This window comes from Asparagus officinalis, chromosome 6, assembly GCF_001876935.1.
Source record: "Asparagus officinalis chromosome 6, Aspof.V1, whole genome shotgun sequence".
In the NCBI taxonomy this organism is placed as follows: Eukaryota; Viridiplantae; Streptophyta; class Magnoliopsida; order Asparagales; family Asparagaceae; genus Asparagus; species Asparagus officinalis.
This window is the reverse complement of record NC_033799.1, coordinates 56,371,041-56,390,919: the sequence shown is the minus strand read 5'-3', so window position 1 is coordinate 56,390,919 and position 19,879 is coordinate 56,371,041. Positions and strand designations below refer to the sequence as shown.

The 19,879-nt window shown below is 37.8% G+C and overlaps 1 protein-coding gene and 1 long non-coding RNA gene across 2 annotated transcripts; both read left to right on the top strand.

Moving 5' to 3' along the window:
- Positions 16,424 to 18,488, top strand: LOC109846209 (protein FAR1-RELATED SEQUENCE 5-like). The gene is made up of 2 exons (XM_020415432.1): positions 16,424 to 18,361; positions 18,435 to 18,488. Exons 1-2 carry the CDS (start codon positions 16,424 to 16,426, stop codon positions 18,486 to 18,488), a joined length of 1,992 nt encoding a protein of 663 aa, XP_020271021.1.
- On the top strand, positions 18,548 to 18,887 carry LOC109845088. The gene is made up of 3 exons (XR_002248218.1): positions 18,548 to 18,591; positions 18,701 to 18,765; positions 18,871 to 18,887. It is a non-coding gene; the product is annotated as an uncharacterized LOC109845088 (long non-coding RNA).

Below are 19,879 nucleotides of genomic sequence, written 5' to 3'. Positions count from 1 at the left end.
TGCGATTATTTGTGTGGTTATATTTAGATTTAACACTAGAATGGGGATATTTTTGCTTAATTCTTAATCTTTTGGAACACATTGTATATATATGGGGGGGGTTCATTGTTTGGATTTTTCGCCCGACATACTAGATCCATTCGATTAATGGTTGAGTGGGAATATAGTCATCCTGGATTGTTAAATATAAATATCCCTATATGCTTATCAAGAGTAAATATTCTAATATGTTTATGTTTTTCTAGTATTATTATTTTCTTAAGTATGATTTCTGAATTTCGAGGACGAAATTCTTTTAAGGGGGGAAGAATGTAAAACCCCAAAAAATTTGAATATTTTATGATAAATAATAATAAATATGTTATATATTTATAAATAATATATTATGATGTTTGAGTATGTTAGGAATTAGTTTGATATCAATTCAATGTATATATGTATATATATAAGAGCAAATGCACAATTCATGCTCGATGTATAAATCTGAAAATTTATGACCATCGAAGAGATTTTATTTTTTTTCTCATAGATGTAGTTAGAATTTGGAAAAACTTAAAAGAAAAAAGTTGTAGGTATCTTTAAGTTCTTTCCAACAAGTCTTAGATCACCTCATTCCAAGGTCGGACGTGAAGGTTATGGTCACAATACCGAAGTTTATTTTCCTAGTTAGATTAGGATTCCTGGTTCGGTTCAAACGGGTTTATTTCGGGTTTGCATATATATAAACATGTGTTTTCATAAAAATTAACATCCTTACATCATAGTTTCAAACCCTAGTAGCTCTTCTTCCTCTCTCTGAATCCCTAGCCCTAAAGTTAAGAATTTAGAGAGCTTTGTGAAGCAAATATCGACACGAGGGCGAGAACATCAACGTGTAGCAAGGGGAAAACGGTTTGGTTGTACTTCTTTTTGGTTGCTGGTTATTTTAGAGGCTTATAATGATGTCTAAGGCAAGATTATCTTCATACAAACTCTTCCCCATAGTTAAATAACTAGTTAGATGTTTAATATGATGTTGAATATGTTTTTTCATGCTTGAATCTTAATATGATGTGATAAAAGTTAAATTTTTGATGTTAAAACATAAACCAATGCTAGATTAGTAATTTTTTTCTTGCTGTTTATGATAGTATCATGATCATGATCATTAGGATTTTTCATCATTTTATTTATATATGAGAAATTTAAGAGATGTACTAAATAAATATTTTCTGCAGAAAACTGCAGCAATTATATCATGTTTAACTGAGATTTCAAAATAGAAAATAAACTCCAAATTTAACCAAACTAGTGCCAAATGAAAGATATTTTTATCTAGTTTCTAAAACAGAAGACTAATCTTAAAAAGAGATTGTATAGAGAAAGATATGTTATATTTACTAAGACTAATCTTAAAAAGAGATTGTATAGAGAAAGATATGTTATATTTACTAACAATATATCCTGCAGAAAAACGGATGCACATATATAATGTTTAACTGGAGATTTGGGATAACAAATGAACTCCAAATTGAACCAAACTTATGTCATTTGAAATATGTGTGAATCTCGTTTTCAAAACAGAAAACCATTTGTAAAAATAGATTTCCTAGAGAAATATATACTTGTTTTACTAACAGATGTCACTTCTATTTTTCCTGCTCGTTTTGTGGAGCTGTGTTGCGCCGTTTTGAGGTACGTTCGCGGAGTTTTGAGACGCTTGACATTACACGTTTAGTCATGAATATGTTATGTTATACATTTAATAATCCCAAGAGGATTATGATAAATTTTGATTTGGTCATATTTGAATTAGATATAGTTCATATACATGTTGGATGTCGTTGATGAGCACAGCTCAGTACTATATGGGATAGTGCGTCGACATACCAAATATACATGGTTTATACATTAGATGAATGTTGTTGATGAGCATAGTTTAGTACTATATGGGATAGTGCGTCGACATACCTGAGATACAAAGATTTATATGAGGTGGATATTGTTGATGAGCTCAGTTCAGTACTACATGAGTTAGTGCGTCGATATTCCATATGTAGAGGCCATTGAGTCGGATTTAGGAGGCTTGATCTAGCCGTCCGTCCCGCACTAGGGTGTGATGAGGCTCGTGAGTCGTATTTCTAGGATGCCTATTTGGTAGTCCGTCCCGTACTCATGTTATGCACTGAGATCGCGATGAGACTAATGAGCCATATACACAGTTCAGTATACCTACAGGGTAGTCCGTTGCACTGAGACAATTACTTGATAGCCTAAGTATGGTAGATGCCGATTATGAATACGACCTATCATTAAACTATATGACTGAGATATGTTACTTTTGAAAGTATACAAAATTATGTGTTAGTATTTTATTCTATCTCTCTAGTGATAGTGGAAGATATTATAAATACGATGTGTTGATATCTTATTTCTTTTATTGTCTCTTTTCTTCTTAGTTGGAATCAATGATTAGAGATTCACAACTTAAGACATATAGTATATACATGAGGGTTTCCTTATTTGGATTATTTCACTCGACGTACCAGTCTCGTGTTATGGATTTCTAATTATTGGTTTCATCAGATTGTCTTTTTTTAGTTTGGTATTAATGTTTAGATTCTATAATTTGAGACTTATGGTATATACATGAGGGTTTCCTTGTTTGGATTTTTTTGCTCGACGTACTACGTCTCGTGTTGTAGGTTTCTAAATGTTAATCTCACTTAGATACGGGGAAAATAACTCTAGGTAGACTATGTTTAATAGATAGAGCCTCCACTCCATCTAGTAGCCCTTTCCCTGGGGGCGGATGGAGGTAATCTTACTATAGCGCTCTGACGCTCTTGTTGTTGTTTCTTTTTCTTTTAAAAATACCCTTTCAGGTAGCTCGGAATTCTGGAGAGCCGCAGGGTAACGGAGTTCTGGCACAGTCGCCGTCGCGTATTTTTACTTGTAGAGACTTCACCGTAGTTTTAAATTTTATTCAGACTTAGAGTTTATTTCCATTTTGTAAAGGCAATGAGCCTTAGTTCAACTTTCCGTTTTGATTCATGTTGAGACATCGTATGTTATTGCAGACTCCAAATGTATTTCAGTTAGTTCAACTTTCCGTTTTGATTCATGTTGAGACATCGTATGTTATTGCAGACTCCAAATGTATTTCAATTATTTTCAGTTGAGATGTGATCTTTATTTATGAGATATCATCTTCTTTATCATGTCTTTTATTGTCGTTCTACTTCTTTGCCTATTTTGTACCTACGCTTTTATTTGACCCTACTAGAGGATATTACTATGACTGGTTAAACTTGTTGTTATACAGTATGGGTGCATGGCAGGTTTGACATCTCTGGGTTCACCTTGGACTATAGCCATGAGTGAAAACAGGGGCGTCACAGTACGTTTCCTCCTCCTCCTCCAGATCCGTCTATCGTCACAAATGCAGGAAGGTCTCATCCTCTCGGAAGATCCGTTGGTCTTCACATTTGAAGACCCAAGAAGGTGATCTCCCTGCTACCGTTGTTGCAGTAGCATAATCCGCCGACGTCCGATGAAGCCAAAGTCGCAGATACGAACACCGCCTCCATTAAGGAGTTGACTGCTGAAGGCGCGCTAATTTTATTGAAGAATGCTCATTAGAGGCGCCGCCAACGTCTCGCCCGCCAATTTGCTAAGGCTTTAGAGTAAGTGGATGGGCTCCGCTACCAAACAGATCTGAAGTCCAAGATACGCCAAGTGGCTAAACGATCATCACAACAAGCTTCGGGATTCTTCTCCAAATCACCTATTAACAAATGGATTCATGTCAAACGGAACCGTTCCACTCTAGAGGAGAACATTTAGAAGCATCGTGCACTTCTTACGCACGCCCGGATCCTTATGCGAAAAGCACAAGAAATGCAGAAAGAAAAGGCGGTTAAGAAATCGCCCAAGTATAAACGGGTTTGGATGCCAAAGGTCAAATGAACGCCTAAGGCAAAAGTAGATGAAGTTACTATTCAGTCTTCGTCATCTTTAGATCCTGCTCCTTCTACTCCCGTACATCCAACGAAGCCGTACGGCAGCTTGAGTCTCTCTAAATTCAGAATTCCATTGAAGGATTACCTAGGTCCTCTACACAAAGATCGAGGCAAAACTCCTGTCAAAGAACGTTTAGGATCGGTGAACAAATCCCAAGCGACTCTTCAGGCTAGGGGTCGTACATAACCTCCCAACAAGACTGTTCCTATAACTGCCCGCTTAGGGGTGCGTACAGAAGGCCAGGAGCCCGTTAGGGTTTTACCCTCACAAAGGTATGGTTCCAAACGTGTGACTCATTCAAACACCAACAAGACAGCAAATCCTCAGAAGGAAATGCGTTTATCAGACGACGACATTATACCTGAGAAGTCATGCCAATACACGATAGATTGCTTCGGTCATCATGCTGATGAGCTGTACTATCAGGCTGGGGGTACGAACAGATCTCGAAAGAGAGATACCTGGGGGATAGACTTTCACAGTCCATGCGCCAAACTTATCAGGGCAGTATTATCAGCATGTAGCTTCCCTAAGACCGCTCCACAGAGGGTCTTGGTATTCGAGAGGATCTACACTAAAGAGTTGAAGCCCAAATCAAGGCGTTTCCATGAAAGAAAATCGGTCATTCGAGACGACGAACTCCCGGAAGTTACCATCAACATGGTAAATAAGGGGAAGTCTCCAATTGTTTCAAGTGGTTCCAGCTCCGACTTTTCTCCAGGAATAAGAGTCAATTCGGGAATAGCCCAACTAATATCTCCACTCCAGCTAGAAGCTGTCGGACCTAAATAATCCGTAGTCACGATTAACGTGGCTGATAAGGGAAAGTCGACCCGACCTTCTAGTTCAGACCCCCTCATATCGTATCGTCTAACTCGGCTACGCGCAGGGACTACTAGACGTAGGGACTATCAGAGAATGAATAGAGGATTATCTTCGGATGACTAAGCATCAGATGCTAACTATACAGTAGCTTCTGACAATACAGTATCCAGCCCAAAACAATCCCGCGAGGTATTTATGACCAACACCGAGCAAATGGTCAAAATCCTTGAAGACGCTCTGGCCAAGCAGAAAGAAAATTTTAAATTTGAAATGAAAATGGCTATGCAGCAGATAAGGGAAACGCAGGACCAACAGATTCGGGCTTTGTCTAATCAGATTGGCGAATCTAGTCATCACAATAATGCCTACCGGGCAGGTGGCGATTCAGACATGGACAAACACATCAATCCTGATAACCCTCCTAATGATCAAAATACTGGGGGTGTCCCCACTGAAGATAACAGTACTGGGGGTGGTCCCACCGAAGATGACAATGTTGGGGGTGGCCGCGTTGTTCCTCTCATAAATCATCTAAAGCATGATACATATGAGGACGGAAAAATAAAAGACCTCGAGAGTAAAATCAACACTCTGATGTCTGCTCAAGAGGTAAAGAAGACTGGTATTTCGTGTCCTTACCCGAGAGAGTGGGAGTCGATCCCGTACCTAGCAAAGTTTAACCTGATAAACTTCATGTCTTTCGACGGGAAGGGCTCGCCCACTCAACATCTGATCTACTTCAAGTCTCACTTAGGCATGATTTCTGGAAATAAAGCCTTGATGGTTTGCTCATTCGTGGGCACCCTTCACGAGGCTGCTTTTGATTGGTACCGCCGTCTCAAGCCTGGAAGCCTCAACAGCTGGGATGGCATGGAAAGCTCATTTCTCAGCAATTTCTTTGATGATGACACCGAGATATCAATTAGAACGTTCTTTGAGGAGAAACAAGAAGATGAAGAGACGATCAACGACTTCGTCAAGCGCTTTCAAAATAAGGTGATAAATTATCGAGATCCAGTCATAGAGGACTTCATCCTCCAAACCTATCATAACAACCTGTTCATTGATATCTTAAAAATTATGGGAGTAGCACCGTCCAAGACTTGGAGAGAGTTGAAGGTGCACGCAAGCAGGTCGAACGCTTCCTCAAAGGAAGAAAGCCTAGAGAAGCCAACCAACGGCTAACCCTCCAAAATCAAACTTCGCCTCCCGAAGAAAGGGGAAGGCACCTGTACCAGCTGTTTGATGTTAATCAGAGGTCACAGCAGCAACCCCGAAGATAACAAAAGACTTCGGATCCGAGACTCTAAAAAGAGTACTCCTTCAAGGACGAAGACGTTTCGGTCATTTTTGAATCCCGCCTCGAAAATAACAATATCAAGCTACCACCTATCATAAATCAGAAGGAAGCTAATAATACTTCAGATCTAAAGTATTGTGCGTACCATAGGAGGATCCGTCATCCCACTAAGACTTGTTTTGCCCTCAAGAATAGCATCCAAATCTTGGTTGAAGTTGGCGTCATAATGCTAAATTAATTTGAATCAAGACTCTGAAGAGTATACAAGTATAAACTGCTTCTCAATCCTCCATCAGGTGTATGAGGTTAAACTTTTCCCTGCATACTCCAATAGGTATATGAGTCTAAACTGTTTTCTACCTTTGACGGAAAGTTCCTGGAGAATCTTATATTCTTAAGGATAACCCGAACATGCGATTAAGGATAATGTGCTCCTCATTGTTCCCAGTTTCGCAAAGAAAGTTGGAGGTGGATAATTTATGTAATAGGAAGTTCCCGGAAGAATGTTACATGTAATAGTCTTAGGGATAACCCGGCCATTATAAACAAAGTGATAAACACTAAACTCCCGTTGTTGAAGTCCTGACATAGCACTGGAAAATTTAATTTGAATGGTCTATTATGATTGTCAAATCCCCTTCGTGTCAAGATCTCATCATTTCACATCGAAAACCCCAACTGAGTGATTCATACAAGCCAACACTCCCACTGTGATTTATACGTTCACTCCCGCTTGGTCAAACTTTTAAACAGTTAGGACCACAATCAAAATCCCTTCTCGATTCTTTCCATGAACGAGAGGTCCACAAATTAAACGATCTAATCTTTAAACAATTAGGATAGCTCAAACCGCCTATTTGGTCAAACCTTCCTACAGTTAGGGCCAAAGCAAAAAATCTCCTCTTGATTCCTTCAATGAACGAGAGATCCACTTTTAAATCGAGTGATCAAACCTTCGTACAGTTAGGATCACCTCAAACTCCTGCTTGGTCAAACATTCCTACAGTTAGGGACAAAACCACAATTCACTCTCAATAAACGTGAAATTCACCTTTAGTTCGGTAATCAAACCTTCCGACAGTTAGGATTATCCGAATCTTTTCTATTCTCGGAGTGGAGATCTCACTCTTAGTTACACTCTTAAGATTCTCGAAGTGGAGATCCCACTTTGAGTTTCCTTTGTAACTAGAGATAGAATATAAAAAATTTTCTCTCCAGCATTGGGTTCGTCTTTGACCCAAGAGAAGACACTACTTTTCAACTCCCAAAATCCACGCCACACGTATGAGAAATTTTATCCCGAATCCTAAGAAGGGATAAGTCAATGCCTAGCACGTGTTACCGATTTAGTCTTTCACCGATTGAAGAAGACATTAGAATCCAAGTCTGGGGACTTTTATCTCGAAGCCTAAGTAGGGATAAGTCAGCACCTAACGCGTGTTGCCAGGTAGTCTATTCTCGTAAGAAAGATGAATTCTACGTATTCAATCTCGTATCGCTAAAAGAGTTAACTCTTTTGGCATAACTTTACATGTAGAACGGACTTAAACAATCTACATGCTAGCCCAACTCAAACGGTAGTCAGTAAAGGCTCATAAACCCGTTGATGGCTGAGGGTTTGTCAAAAATCCTATAAAGGCAATAGTTATTGACGCACCGGCTTCATTAATTGGTCTCGTGACTTGAGCATCCAACAAACTTCAGAATAAGATCCATACCTACAGACAAAACAACTTTAATAGTTGGTCATGTAGCCCCAACATTTAGGACCGTCACGCTCCAATACCTAAACTGTGTAGACTCCAGTAAACGTACGAGTACAAACTTTGTTAACGCCAGTCAACACCGGTCAATGTGTTACGACGAAAGTCAATGCCGGTCAATGTGTAACCCTAAGTCAATGACGGTCAATACAAAACCCTAAGGTCAGCGTCGGTCAACGCGTAATCCTAGGTCAATATCGGTCAACGCGTTGCGATGGAAGTCAATACTGATCAACGCCGGTCAACACATGCCTTCCGATCAATTCCAAAGTTTAGATATGAATTTTCGATGAAGATAATCAGTTCAAAGTCAACTCAAGATACAAGCTAAAACTAACTCACCAGTTTCGATTCAAGATTTTGACAACAGTCAGGCGATAAACACAGCGACGTAAGAATTTTAGGTATTCGTCAAAATATTGAATAAATTAAAAATCAAAGAAGTCAAGAGTTGAAGCCAACTACAGGTCCTTTTACACCTATTGAAGGTTAGGCCTGTCACATTCAAAGTATTTCGGCCTTCTCTATAAAAAATGAGACTGAAACACTTTGGAGGGGGTATCTGTAGGCGTCTGAAAATGCCTATAGGATACCGCACGTAGCTCGAGATGAAAAGAAGACGATGAACATCAATATCCGAGTTACAGAAGCTTAATTGACATCGATGAGCGCATGAAGTAAGTCGACGAACCGTGTGAAGCAAAAGAACTGCAGAATAACGAAGATACGAATTGATCGGGTGCTACGCTTCGCTGACGAAAGACAAAGCTCCCGTCGTGTCCCATCTACTCCACATGTGATTCAACCATGGGAGCTCGGAGATCTCTTTGTCGGCTTTCTACGCACTTTGAAACACGTAATTCTGAGTTCGGATGACAGAGATACAGCGATTTTGACCCGGGCATGCCTAAACGGTGCCCAGGCCTTGGTGGAGACACTACGAGTGTCTAACAGAGCTCCTGAAGTCTATAAATACAGCCCTAGAGCCTTCATTTGAACGGAGCTGGAATTCTTGGTAAAGCTCTGCTGAATCAGAGACTGAGGAGCATGAGTTTCAGAGAGGAGGAGGAGATCGGATCGAGTTCTTCGACATAAGGAAGAGGAGTTTGTCAGATCCATAGCCCGGTTCCTTCCCTTGAGATCGTACCTACCTGCGATCTTGAAAAGAGTTGTTATCTCGCTGTTATCGAGATAATTACTTCTGTTTCTTGATTCCTTCACGAATCAACAAAACTCCAGATTGATCTGATCGCTTGGTAGTCTACAGATATTAACGTCTCTGGCACAAGCAAAGATCCCACGCAAGCAGCGATAGATAAATGTATGTTGCATTTGTTTAAGAAGAGTTGTAATTTTCTTTATTTTATTATGTATGGAGATCTTATAAAAAGATCAGACTTTTAAACTTATTGTAACGACTAAAGCTGTTTTTAGTTGCACAATTAAAACATCAACTTTCCACCCAAACATATATATATGGAGTTATGTTCCCTAATCTAGGGTTAACACACTCAATTCTCTTATCCCCATCTAAAGAGATACTAAAGGAGAAACCCTAAGATTAGAAGATCATCATCAACACTCTAATTCAGATTCTCTATGGATTCATGTATAGCTTCCGCTCTTATTGTTTAATCTCTATGATTTAATCACAATTCAGTCCTACAACTGGTATCAGAGCCACCGTGATTATTTCTTAGGGTTTAAGATTTAAAATTGGATTTTTTGATCTTAATCTGTGGATTTTTAAAAAATTGTTCATGGGTGACCAGTAAAAGTTCATTTTTGTTTGGTTTTACTTTCGATTTTTGGATCTGTTACACTCATGAACTGTAAAGTTCACTTCTTTTTGGTTTGATTCCATTTTTGGATGTTTGGATCTGAAATGGATTCAAGTTTCGGATATGGATTGAGTTCAAAATCGATAGAAAAATGGTTTTTTGTTTTGGTTTGTCGTCGTTCTCCAACTGCTCACCGGAGATGTATCGACAACGGTCCAACTGTCAAATGAAGGCAGTGGAGGAGGCGGTTTCAGAACAAAACCCTAAGGGGTGTTCGTTGGCTGCAACCCATGTGGCGGCGGCGTTACAGATCTAAACCCTAATGGGTGAAAGAAATCAGGGCTTGAGGACTTACCTGACCTCTACGAACTTCGGATTTGATCGAGTTTCGATCTTCAGCGAACTTTGGTTTGCTTCTGATGAACCTCGTGTTCGATTCAGCTTTGTTGGAAGCTTCTGACGAACTACGATTCTATTCCAACGAATTTCGATTTGCTTCTGTCGAACCTCGTGTTTGAATTTCAGCCGAACCTCGTGTTCAAACATCAAGAAAACCTCGATGTTACTTCAGTCAAACCTCGTGTTCGAATTTCAGCTGAACCCCATTTTCAGAATCAGGCGAACCTCGGGTTCAACTCAAGTGAGCTTCGGCTCGATTCAGGTGTAGTCGACGTTCGTTGTAGGCGAGCTCGACGTTCGGATCTCAGGAGAGCCTCGACCCTTCGAAGCTCAGGCGAGCCTCGTGCCCATTCTCAGGCGAGCTTTGAGGACGAGCCTTGATTTCATAGTCGAGTGAGCCTCGTGTTCACTGCGGGCGAACTTCAATTTGGTCGAGCTTCAGCCTCTCCTCTGACGAGTTTCGATTTGTGTTCGGTTCAGAGGAGAGTCTGCTAAGCTTCAATTTTGGGCAAGCTCTTTCTCTTTCCCGTCGAGTGAAAGAAGAAAGCTGCAGTGGATATTTTGAGCTAGGGCACAAGTCCAAGCTTCTTGTGTTTTAGGCCTAGACATGGATTTTCTCAACTATGCCCATTTCGTTATGGGCCTTCAAGTATTTAAAGATTAGTTTAATTGAATATTTCAATTAAAACATAACTTGTGGGTCTTAAGTTATGGACCCATTTTTAGTATGCTTAATTTAATTAATTAAGTCATGAGGTCCTAATTAACCTATGGAAATTTAAATTAAATTGTTTAATTTAAATTGAATTTGGTACTTAATCAATTATTTAATTTAAATAATATGACACTAAGGTATTAAAGTTGTCTCTCATTCCAAATGATTAATTGAAATAAGAAGTTGTCAAAGTAACATCCGTTGTGTAGATTGTTCATGAGTAAGTGAGATGTTTGTGAGTATGCTTTCGTGTAAATTTTAATCGGCCCAAAGGAAGGTTAATATTTATTTAGACCGCATACACATCTGTGATGATAAACGTGTGACAATTATAAGGTTTACATGTGAATAATGAATCGATCCAAAGATAGATTCATTATTTGACATAAGTTATTATCAGTGTTTGATCATTGCAATAAGGTATCACTTACAAATTAATATTACTGTCCAAAGACTTGATATTAATGTTGTGACAGATATCTTGAGATGAGATTTGTTATTATTTGAATTTTATTGATTACTAATTACAGTTAATAATGTGAATATCTTTTGTTTATTTCAGCTAATGCATCTGGTACAATAATTTATGCTAACATCAACTCAATTCCCATGCTCAATGGGACAAGTTTTAAGGTTTGGAAAGAGAACATATTAATTGTTCTTGGCTGCATAGATATAGACCATGTATTAAGAACTGAATAATCCTAACCTCTCAATGCGGATAGCACTCCTGACATTAAGAAGAAGTATGAGAAATGGGAGCGTTCAAATCGCATGAGTCTTATGATCATTAAGCGCGGCGTTCCGGAAGCCTTCAGGGGCATAGAATCTGAATGGATTACTAAGGCTAAAGATTTTCTTACCAAAATTGAGAAATGTTTTGTGAAAAATGATTAGGTAGAAACAAGCACGCTTTTAGCTAGTTTAATTTCAATGAAGTATAAGGGCAAGGGAAATATCAAGGAGTACATTATGGAAATGTCTCATATTGCTTCAAAACTTAAGGCACTTAAACTCGATCTTTGTGATGAGTTACTGGTGCATCTGATTCTCCTATCTCTTCCTGCACAATTCAATCTGTTTAAGGTCAGTTATAACTGTCAAAAGAAGAAATGGACTCTAAATAAGCTTATTTCATATTGTGTGCAAGAAGAAGACAGGTTGAAGCAAGATAAGACAGAAAGTGCTCATTTGGCTTATGCCTCTAAGGATAAGGGCAAGAAAAGAAAGAATGACAACGAAGCTACTATAGTCCGGTTCAGAAGAAACAACATAAGGATGATCAGGGTTACTTCTTCTGTAACAAATTTGGACACGTAAAGAATGATTGTACCAAATATCACGCCTGACATACTAAGAAGGGTAAATTCCTTACTTTGGTCTATTCTGAGGTTAATTTAGCTTCAGTACCTAGAAATACTTTGTGGTTAGACTCTGGTGCTACTACTCACATAAGTGTTTCTATGCAGGGCTGCCTGAGCTACCGAAAGCCAAGTGATGTTGAAAGATACATCTTTGTGGGCGACGGACAATCGATAGATGTGGAAGCAATTGGACACTTTAGGTTGCTATTAGGAACTGGTCCATATTTGGACTTAAAAGATACTTTTGTAGTACTGTCTTTTAGACGGAATTTAGTTTTTGTTTCTGTATTGGACAAATCAGGTTATCATTGTTCATTTGGAAACAGTCAATTCAGTTTATCTTTTAATTCAAATATTGTGAGAAACGGTTACTTGAGTACTTATGATAACCTATATCTGCTTGATACAATTGCTTCTAATAATGAATCCTTGTATGTGGAATCACGTGGTACTAAGCGTAAATTAAATAAAAAAATTCGGTGACATTATAACATAAGCGCTTGGGTCATATCTCAAAGGTAGAGCTGAGCGTCTTGTGTCTGATGGTATTTTGAATTCCCTTGATTTTTCAAACTTCGACGTATGTTTTGAATGTATCAAGAGAAAACATACCTAAATTAAAAGATTAGGTGCCAACAGATCTTCAGAAGCCTTAGAATTGATACATACAGATATTTGTGGGCCATTTCCTATGGCTTCTTATAATGGTCAATACTATTTTATATTATTCATAGACGATTACTCACGTTATGGGTAACTATATCTTATTCATAAAAAATCTGAGTATCTGGACATGTTCAAAGCTTATAAAGCTAAAGTTGAGAATCAACTCAACAAAAGAATTAAAATCATTAGATATGATCGTGGTGGTGAGTACTATGACAGATATGATGGTTCAGGCTAGATACCTAGAGGAATGCGGTATCATCCCACAGTACACCATGCCGGGTTCACCTAGCATGAATGGTGTAGCTGAAAGACGAAATATGACTTTTAAGGATATGGTAAGAACTATGATTACTCATTCTTCTTTAACAGAGTCACTCTGGGGAGAAGCACTAAAGACAGTAACTTACATTCTGAACAGAGTACCAAATAAAACAGTTGCTAAAATACCTTATAAGCTTTGGACTGGTCGAAAGTCCAGTTTAAAGTACTTACATATTTGGGGATGTCCAGATGAGGTAAAATCTTATAGACCAAATGAAAAGAAATTGGACACCAAAACAGTTAGCAACTATTTTATTTGGTATTTTGAACGTTCAAGGGGTTACAAGTTTTATGATCCCACACTCAGGAATAATTTTTGAGACGGGAACCGTAACATTCTTTGAGGATGTTAAGTTTGGGGGGAGAAATAAGGTTAGAGACATTGCTTTTGAGGAAGAATTGGCTTCAGATCCAATTCATACAGTTACTTTTAACAATATTCAGGTTCCTATACCTGTTGTTGCTCAAGAAGTAAATCCAGAACCTCGAGATAACAATGTTGAACAACTACCTATTCCAGAAGAACAAACTCAACAACCTCAAGAACCAGTGCCATTAAGGAGACCCATGAAATAAAGGAGAAATGCTATTCCGGATGATTATATTGTATTTCTCTAAGAACATGAGGATAATAATGGAATATTGGAAGATGATCCAATCAACTTCCTTCAGGCCATGAAACGTTCTAACTCTCAGCAACGGATTAAAACCATGAAAGAAGAGTACAAGTCTATGCAAGACAATAAGGTTTGGGAACTTGTCTCATTGCTAGAATGTGCAGAACTAATTGGTTGTAAATGGGATTTTAAAACCAAGCGGGATGCAAACGATAATGTGGAGAGGTATAAGGCACGTCTTGTAGCTAAAAGCTTTACTCAAAAGGAAAGCATTGATTATACATAAACTTTCTCTCCGATTTTTGTCGAAAGACTCTTTTAGAACAATCATGACGCTTGTTGCTCATTTTGATCTTGAGTTATATCAGATGGATGTTAAGACTGCATTTCTCAATAGCGATATTAATGAGATGATTTATATGGTACAACCAGAAAACTTTATGTCAGAAGACCCGAAGAATATGATTTGTAAATTAAAGAAATCCATCTATGGACTTAAACAAGCTCATCGTCAATGATATTACAAGTTTCAACAAATAATTATCTCGTTCGATTTTAAGATGAACATTGTTGATGACTGTGTATATCACAAGTTCAGTGGGAGTAAGTATATTTTTATGGTTCTGTATGTCGATGGCATATTGCTTGCCACTAATGATATAGGCATGTTACACGAAACCAAGAGATTTCTATCAAAGAATTTTGAGTGATATAGGCATGTTACACGAAACCAAGAGATTTCTATCAAAGAATTTTGAGATGAAAGATCTTGGGGATGCCTCTTTTATATTAGCCAAGAGATTTCTATCAAAGAATTTTGAGATGAAAGATCTTGGGGATGCCTCTTTTATATTAGGAATCCGGATACATCGAGATCGTTCTCGATGTATATTTGGATTATCACAAAAGAGCTATATCGACAAAGTACTTAAAAGGTTTGGCATGCAAGACTGCAGACCAGGAGACACCCCTGTTGCTAAAGGAGACAAGTTCAGTGCAACCTTAAAATTCAGGAAATACAGAAGATTCCTTATGCTTCGGCTGTAGGAAGTCTAATGTATGCTCAAGTATGTACGCGTCCGAATATTACGTACATTGTTGGGATATTAGGTAGATACTTAAGCAACCCTGGTATGGATCATTGAATAACAGACAAAAGGGTTATGAGCTATCTTCAGAAAATAAAAGATTATATGCTCACATACAGAAAATCAGAACAGTTGGAGGTCACTGAGTATTCTGATTCTGATTTTGCTAGATGCCAAAATAGCAGAAAGTCTACATCAGGCTATATTTATATGTTAGCAGGAGGAGCTATATCATGAAAAAGTGTCAAACAAACACTTATAGCTTCCTCTACTATGACAGCAGAATTTGTAGCTTGCTATGAGGCATCCAATCAGGGAATATGGCAGCGAAATTTTATCACGGGACTACGCATTTTGAAAAATATTAAAAGACCACTAATGTTATGTTGTGACAATAAATCTGTAGTTATATATTCTAATAACAACAGGAGCTCAACTAAGTTAAAACATATTGACATTAAATTCCTAGTTGTGAAAGAAAGGGTACAGAATGGATAAATATCCATAGAGCATATTAGGATAAACTCCATGATAGCTGATCCTCTTACTAAAGGATTGTCACCTATGGTCTTTCATGAGCACACTGCTCATATGGGTGTGATATTATTTGAGGATATCATGATTTAGTGGGAGTTTGTGATTGTAATGTTTTATGTTAGGTTGTATTGTCTGATCAGAATAAAGTATTCAGTTCATACACTCCGGTACATTATGTTGAGGTTGACCTCACTAAAGTTTAAGGTAGGACCAGTTAAAAATAGACATGTACTGATCACATTGCAGATATCAGGTTGTATTTATAATTTGATGAGGGGCCAAATTATAAATGTACAACACCTATATATATATATATATATATATATCAATCAATTCCTCTAGAAACATTGATATTAAAATATAAGTTTTTAAAGGATTTTTCATGTTGCTATGCCGTAATATTCTACTTTTATGTTTTGACACCTCCCTCTCCTCCGACCGCAGCACCGACCCTAAACCCTCTCCTCCGACCGCAGCGCCGACCACGTGTGGAATCGAGTCGAGAACCCAAACCCTCTCCTCCGACCCCAGATCCTGCTCCCTCTCTTCTCGCCGTCAAGATCCGCAGAACCCAAACCTTCTCGCCGTCGATCAGCGCCGACGCCCTCTCGCCGTCGAGCTCCGCAGAACCCGAACCCTCTTCCTTGAATCAGGTTCATTTTCATCTTCTTGCTTGATTTTTTCGAGATCCTGCTCCCTATTCTTGTTATTTTTTCGAAAAAAACATATATCAAGGAAATTAATTAAGCTCTTAATTGTTTCGTGTTCATTTACATTTTTGCTAGCTGAGAAGCATAATATATAATATCTAAAATAGTTGGCTATTGAAATCAGATGGTGAGGTCTGGACTGAATTTTTGCCCCATTTCTTTTAAAACCGTTGTTAGGTAAAGTCTAGTTTATAGTTAAAAAAGATTAAGTTGCTCATTATCTGTTTGTGCACATGAAAGATATTTGTTTATGTTTGTGCACAGTAGTCTTTGATGGTTTATTCTTGATGTTTGTTGTTGATGTTAATTTTTGTAGGTAAAAATTGTTCTTGATGTCTGATCCAATAGAAACTGAAGATGGTTGCTCCCATGTTGTTGATGAACAAATATCCCAGTTAGATAACTTAGTTGTGCCAATTGTTGATGAGCACTTAAAACCAAAAATAGGAATGACTTTCGACAGTTTAGAAGATGCTGAAAAATTCTACAGAAATTACGGAAAGGTCGGAGGTTTTGATATCCGTAATAGCACAACAAATTATGGGAAGGATAGAGAGTTAATTTGCAAAAGTTATGTTTGTTCGAAAGAAGGAGTGTTAAAGAGCAAATCGTTGGAAATCCGACGATGTGGTACAATTAGAACAAATTGTAAGGCCTTGATTCGCTTCAAATTAGACAAAAACATTGGCATATGGAGTGTCTACAAGTTCGTGGAAGAACATAATCATACAATTACTTCACCGAGTAGAACACATTTTCTAAGGGGAAACCGTGATGTAACAAGTGCGAAGAAGACATTGATAAAGCAGTTTGGAGAGGTGAACATTCCAACAAACAAGCAAATGGCCTTCTTTGAAAACTCTAGCGGAGGTTTTCATAGAATTGGATGCATTGAGACCGATGTGAGAAATTATGAAAGAGATTTGAGAGAGGAGAGGCGCGGTCATGATGCACAAATGATGTTGGATCATTTCAAGTCGGAACAAGAGAAGAATCCTTCATTTTATTATGTTTATGAAGTTGATGAAGAGAAGCGCTTAACTCATTGTTTTTGGGTGGATGGCATTGCTCGAATGAATTATCAACACTTTGGCGATGTTGTCTCCTTCGATGCCACGCATAACACAAATCAATATGGCTTGGTATTTGTGCCGTTTGTAGGCATAAATCACCATTGGCAAAGTGTTTTTTTAGGATGTGGCTTGATCCCAAACGAAGAGGCGAAGTCTTTTGTATGGTTGTTTAACAAATGGATTGAAGCAATGGGTCATCCTCCTTCAGGCATGATTACAGATCAATGTCTTGGCATATGCAAGGCAATTGAAACAGTTTTTCCAGAAATTCGGCATAGGTTTTGCATTTGGCATATCTTGGACAAAGTTCCGGAGAAGTTGGGTCAATGGGCTTATAGAACGGAATTTATGAAATCTTTCAAAGAAAATATTTGGGACTCCGACGATGCTAGCTCTTTTGAAGAGAAATGGGTTTCAATTATTAAGAAAAATGGATTGGAAAAGCATGATTGGCTAAATGATATCTATGAAATTCGTGAAAAATGGGCTCCCGTTTATCATAAACAATACTTTTGGGCCGGAATGTCTAGCAGTCAAAGAAGTGAAGGGATGAATGCATTACTAAAAAAACATATATCAAGGAAAAATTCACTTCATGATTTCGTGACCATCTTTCAGAGGGTCTTGGCGAGACAAAGAGAGGGGGAGCTTAAAGAAGATCATTGCACAGTAGAGAAAAAGCCAAAATTGAAGACTTTATGGTCAATGGAAAAACAAATGGCCCAAATCTACACGAAAAAAATCTTTTATATTTTTCAAGACGAGCTTCAACCTAGCTTAATGTATAACATTGAGCTTGTAAAAGAAAATGAAAGAGAAAGTACTTTCCAATTAAATTTTTGTGGTCATGATGAAAGATTGAGACATATTATATATTGCAAAACAACTAAAATGGTCCGTTGTTCGTGTCTCATGTTTGAATTCAAGGGCATTCCATGCCGACATATCTTGGCATATCTTAAAATTACCAATCATAGTGAGTTACCGGAGCAATATATTCTAAAAAGATGGTGCCGAAATGTCAGAAAAAGGGTTGTTCTTAGAGATGGTAATATTATTGGAGATAATGCCACAATTAATTTTGCTTCTCGTTTTAGTGAACTAAATTGCTTAGCTAATGAAATGGTCGAAGAGGGGCTATCTTCTAATGATGCATATGAATTAATGCGTGAAATGATGATGGATGCTATTAATAAGGTGCAACGTTTGAAACTCATCAATGATGAAGAAATTGGACAAGATGTGGATGAGGAGTGTTCTCAAGATATAGTTCATGAACCAAGTCAAGCAAGAACAAAAGGAAGGCCTAAAGGGAAGAGGTTAAAGCCATCGAGAGAGATCCGTAGATGCCGGCCTAGGAAATGCAAATTGTGTGGAAAGAGAGGACAAAATCATGATAGCAGAAATTGCCCTCTAAAGTTGTCAAGGTAGTATATCATTTGTTTTAGTAATACTAAAGTTATTATTTCTTTAAACTTTTTTTAAGTTGGTGCGATGATCTTTAATATGTTTTGCTATAATCAATTTTTTTTATAGTGATTCAATGGAACAAGATAACATTGATGAAGCCACGGATGATTTAGAAGATTCATTTGAGGAAGGTAATGGTTAATACATACGGAATAACTTGCACATTGCCATTTGTATTATATAATGTGATTTTTTAATGTGATGAAATCATTTGTTTTTTAATTTTTTTAATACAGATGAAGTTCTCACTATTGCTTGAAGTTTAATTAAGGTTGGCAGAGCAAATCATATCACTATTGGTGATAAGGGGTTGATGAAGACAGAGCACCAACTTTGTTTAAGTCCATTTCATTGTTTAGTAGTTAAGTCCATTTTATTGTTTAATAGTGAATGATGTTTCATCTTTTGGTGGTTCTGTTGCTGACTTTGTGATGAAAGATTGAGACACTATTGCTTATTTTCTCTGTATTGATCAAGGTTGGATAGTTATGGTGCATCATGCAGAGGTTTGCACTGTGAAGTTTGCTTTTATGTCATGATGCTTTGTTAATAGCTTTTTTGATTGGCTGCTAGTGTAATTTCGCAAGTGTCGGATGATTTAATTGCTGCTGCTGCTGCATTTAACTGCTGCATTTAACTGCTGCTGCTGCATGTTGTAGTTGCATTTAACTGCTGCTGCATGTTGTACTTGCTTGATCTTGGGTAAAAGGCAAGCAGGGGCCAGCCAACTCGCTGAAAATGAGAGAGCAGACAGGAATATGTACACATGCAGGAGTTGTGCCAGCCAGCTCGCTTGATCTTGTGCTTACATAAAATGATAAATCATTTTTTTATATTAACAGGAGTTGTGCCATTTACACATATTTACAAAGACAGGTTAAATTATCAAATCTATCATGCCCACTTCCTTTTCTTGGTTCTGAGTTGCAAAAGTTTGTCCCTCCATTAAGCTGAATTAATTTTAAAAAAAGATGTAGATACTTGCAAATAATTACAAGCAAAAAGTTTCAATAATAAATCATATCAACATAGCACCTGTTCCGTGCGCTAATTGATATATAACTGCATTGATAATATACTACTCATCCACAAAATTATTACCATTGATAAGCATTGGTCGAATTAGTACACATGTAGATAACAGAGAACATACACTTCAACATAAACCTAGTTTGCATTTAGTACACATGCAGAGAACATACACTTCAACAAATCCATTAATACATTCTTACACCTTACTTAGCA

Bases quoted from the DNA above. Each gene is read 5' to 3' on its own strand.
- LOC109846209 (XM_020415432.1), top strand. From the start codon at position 16,424: ATGTCTGATCCAATAGAAACTGAAGATGGTTGCTCCCATGTTGTTGAT. The intron at 18,362-18,434 runs GTGCAACGTTTG...CTCAAGATATAG, and splicing joins TGATGGATGCTATTAATAAG to TTCATGAACCAAGTCAAGCA.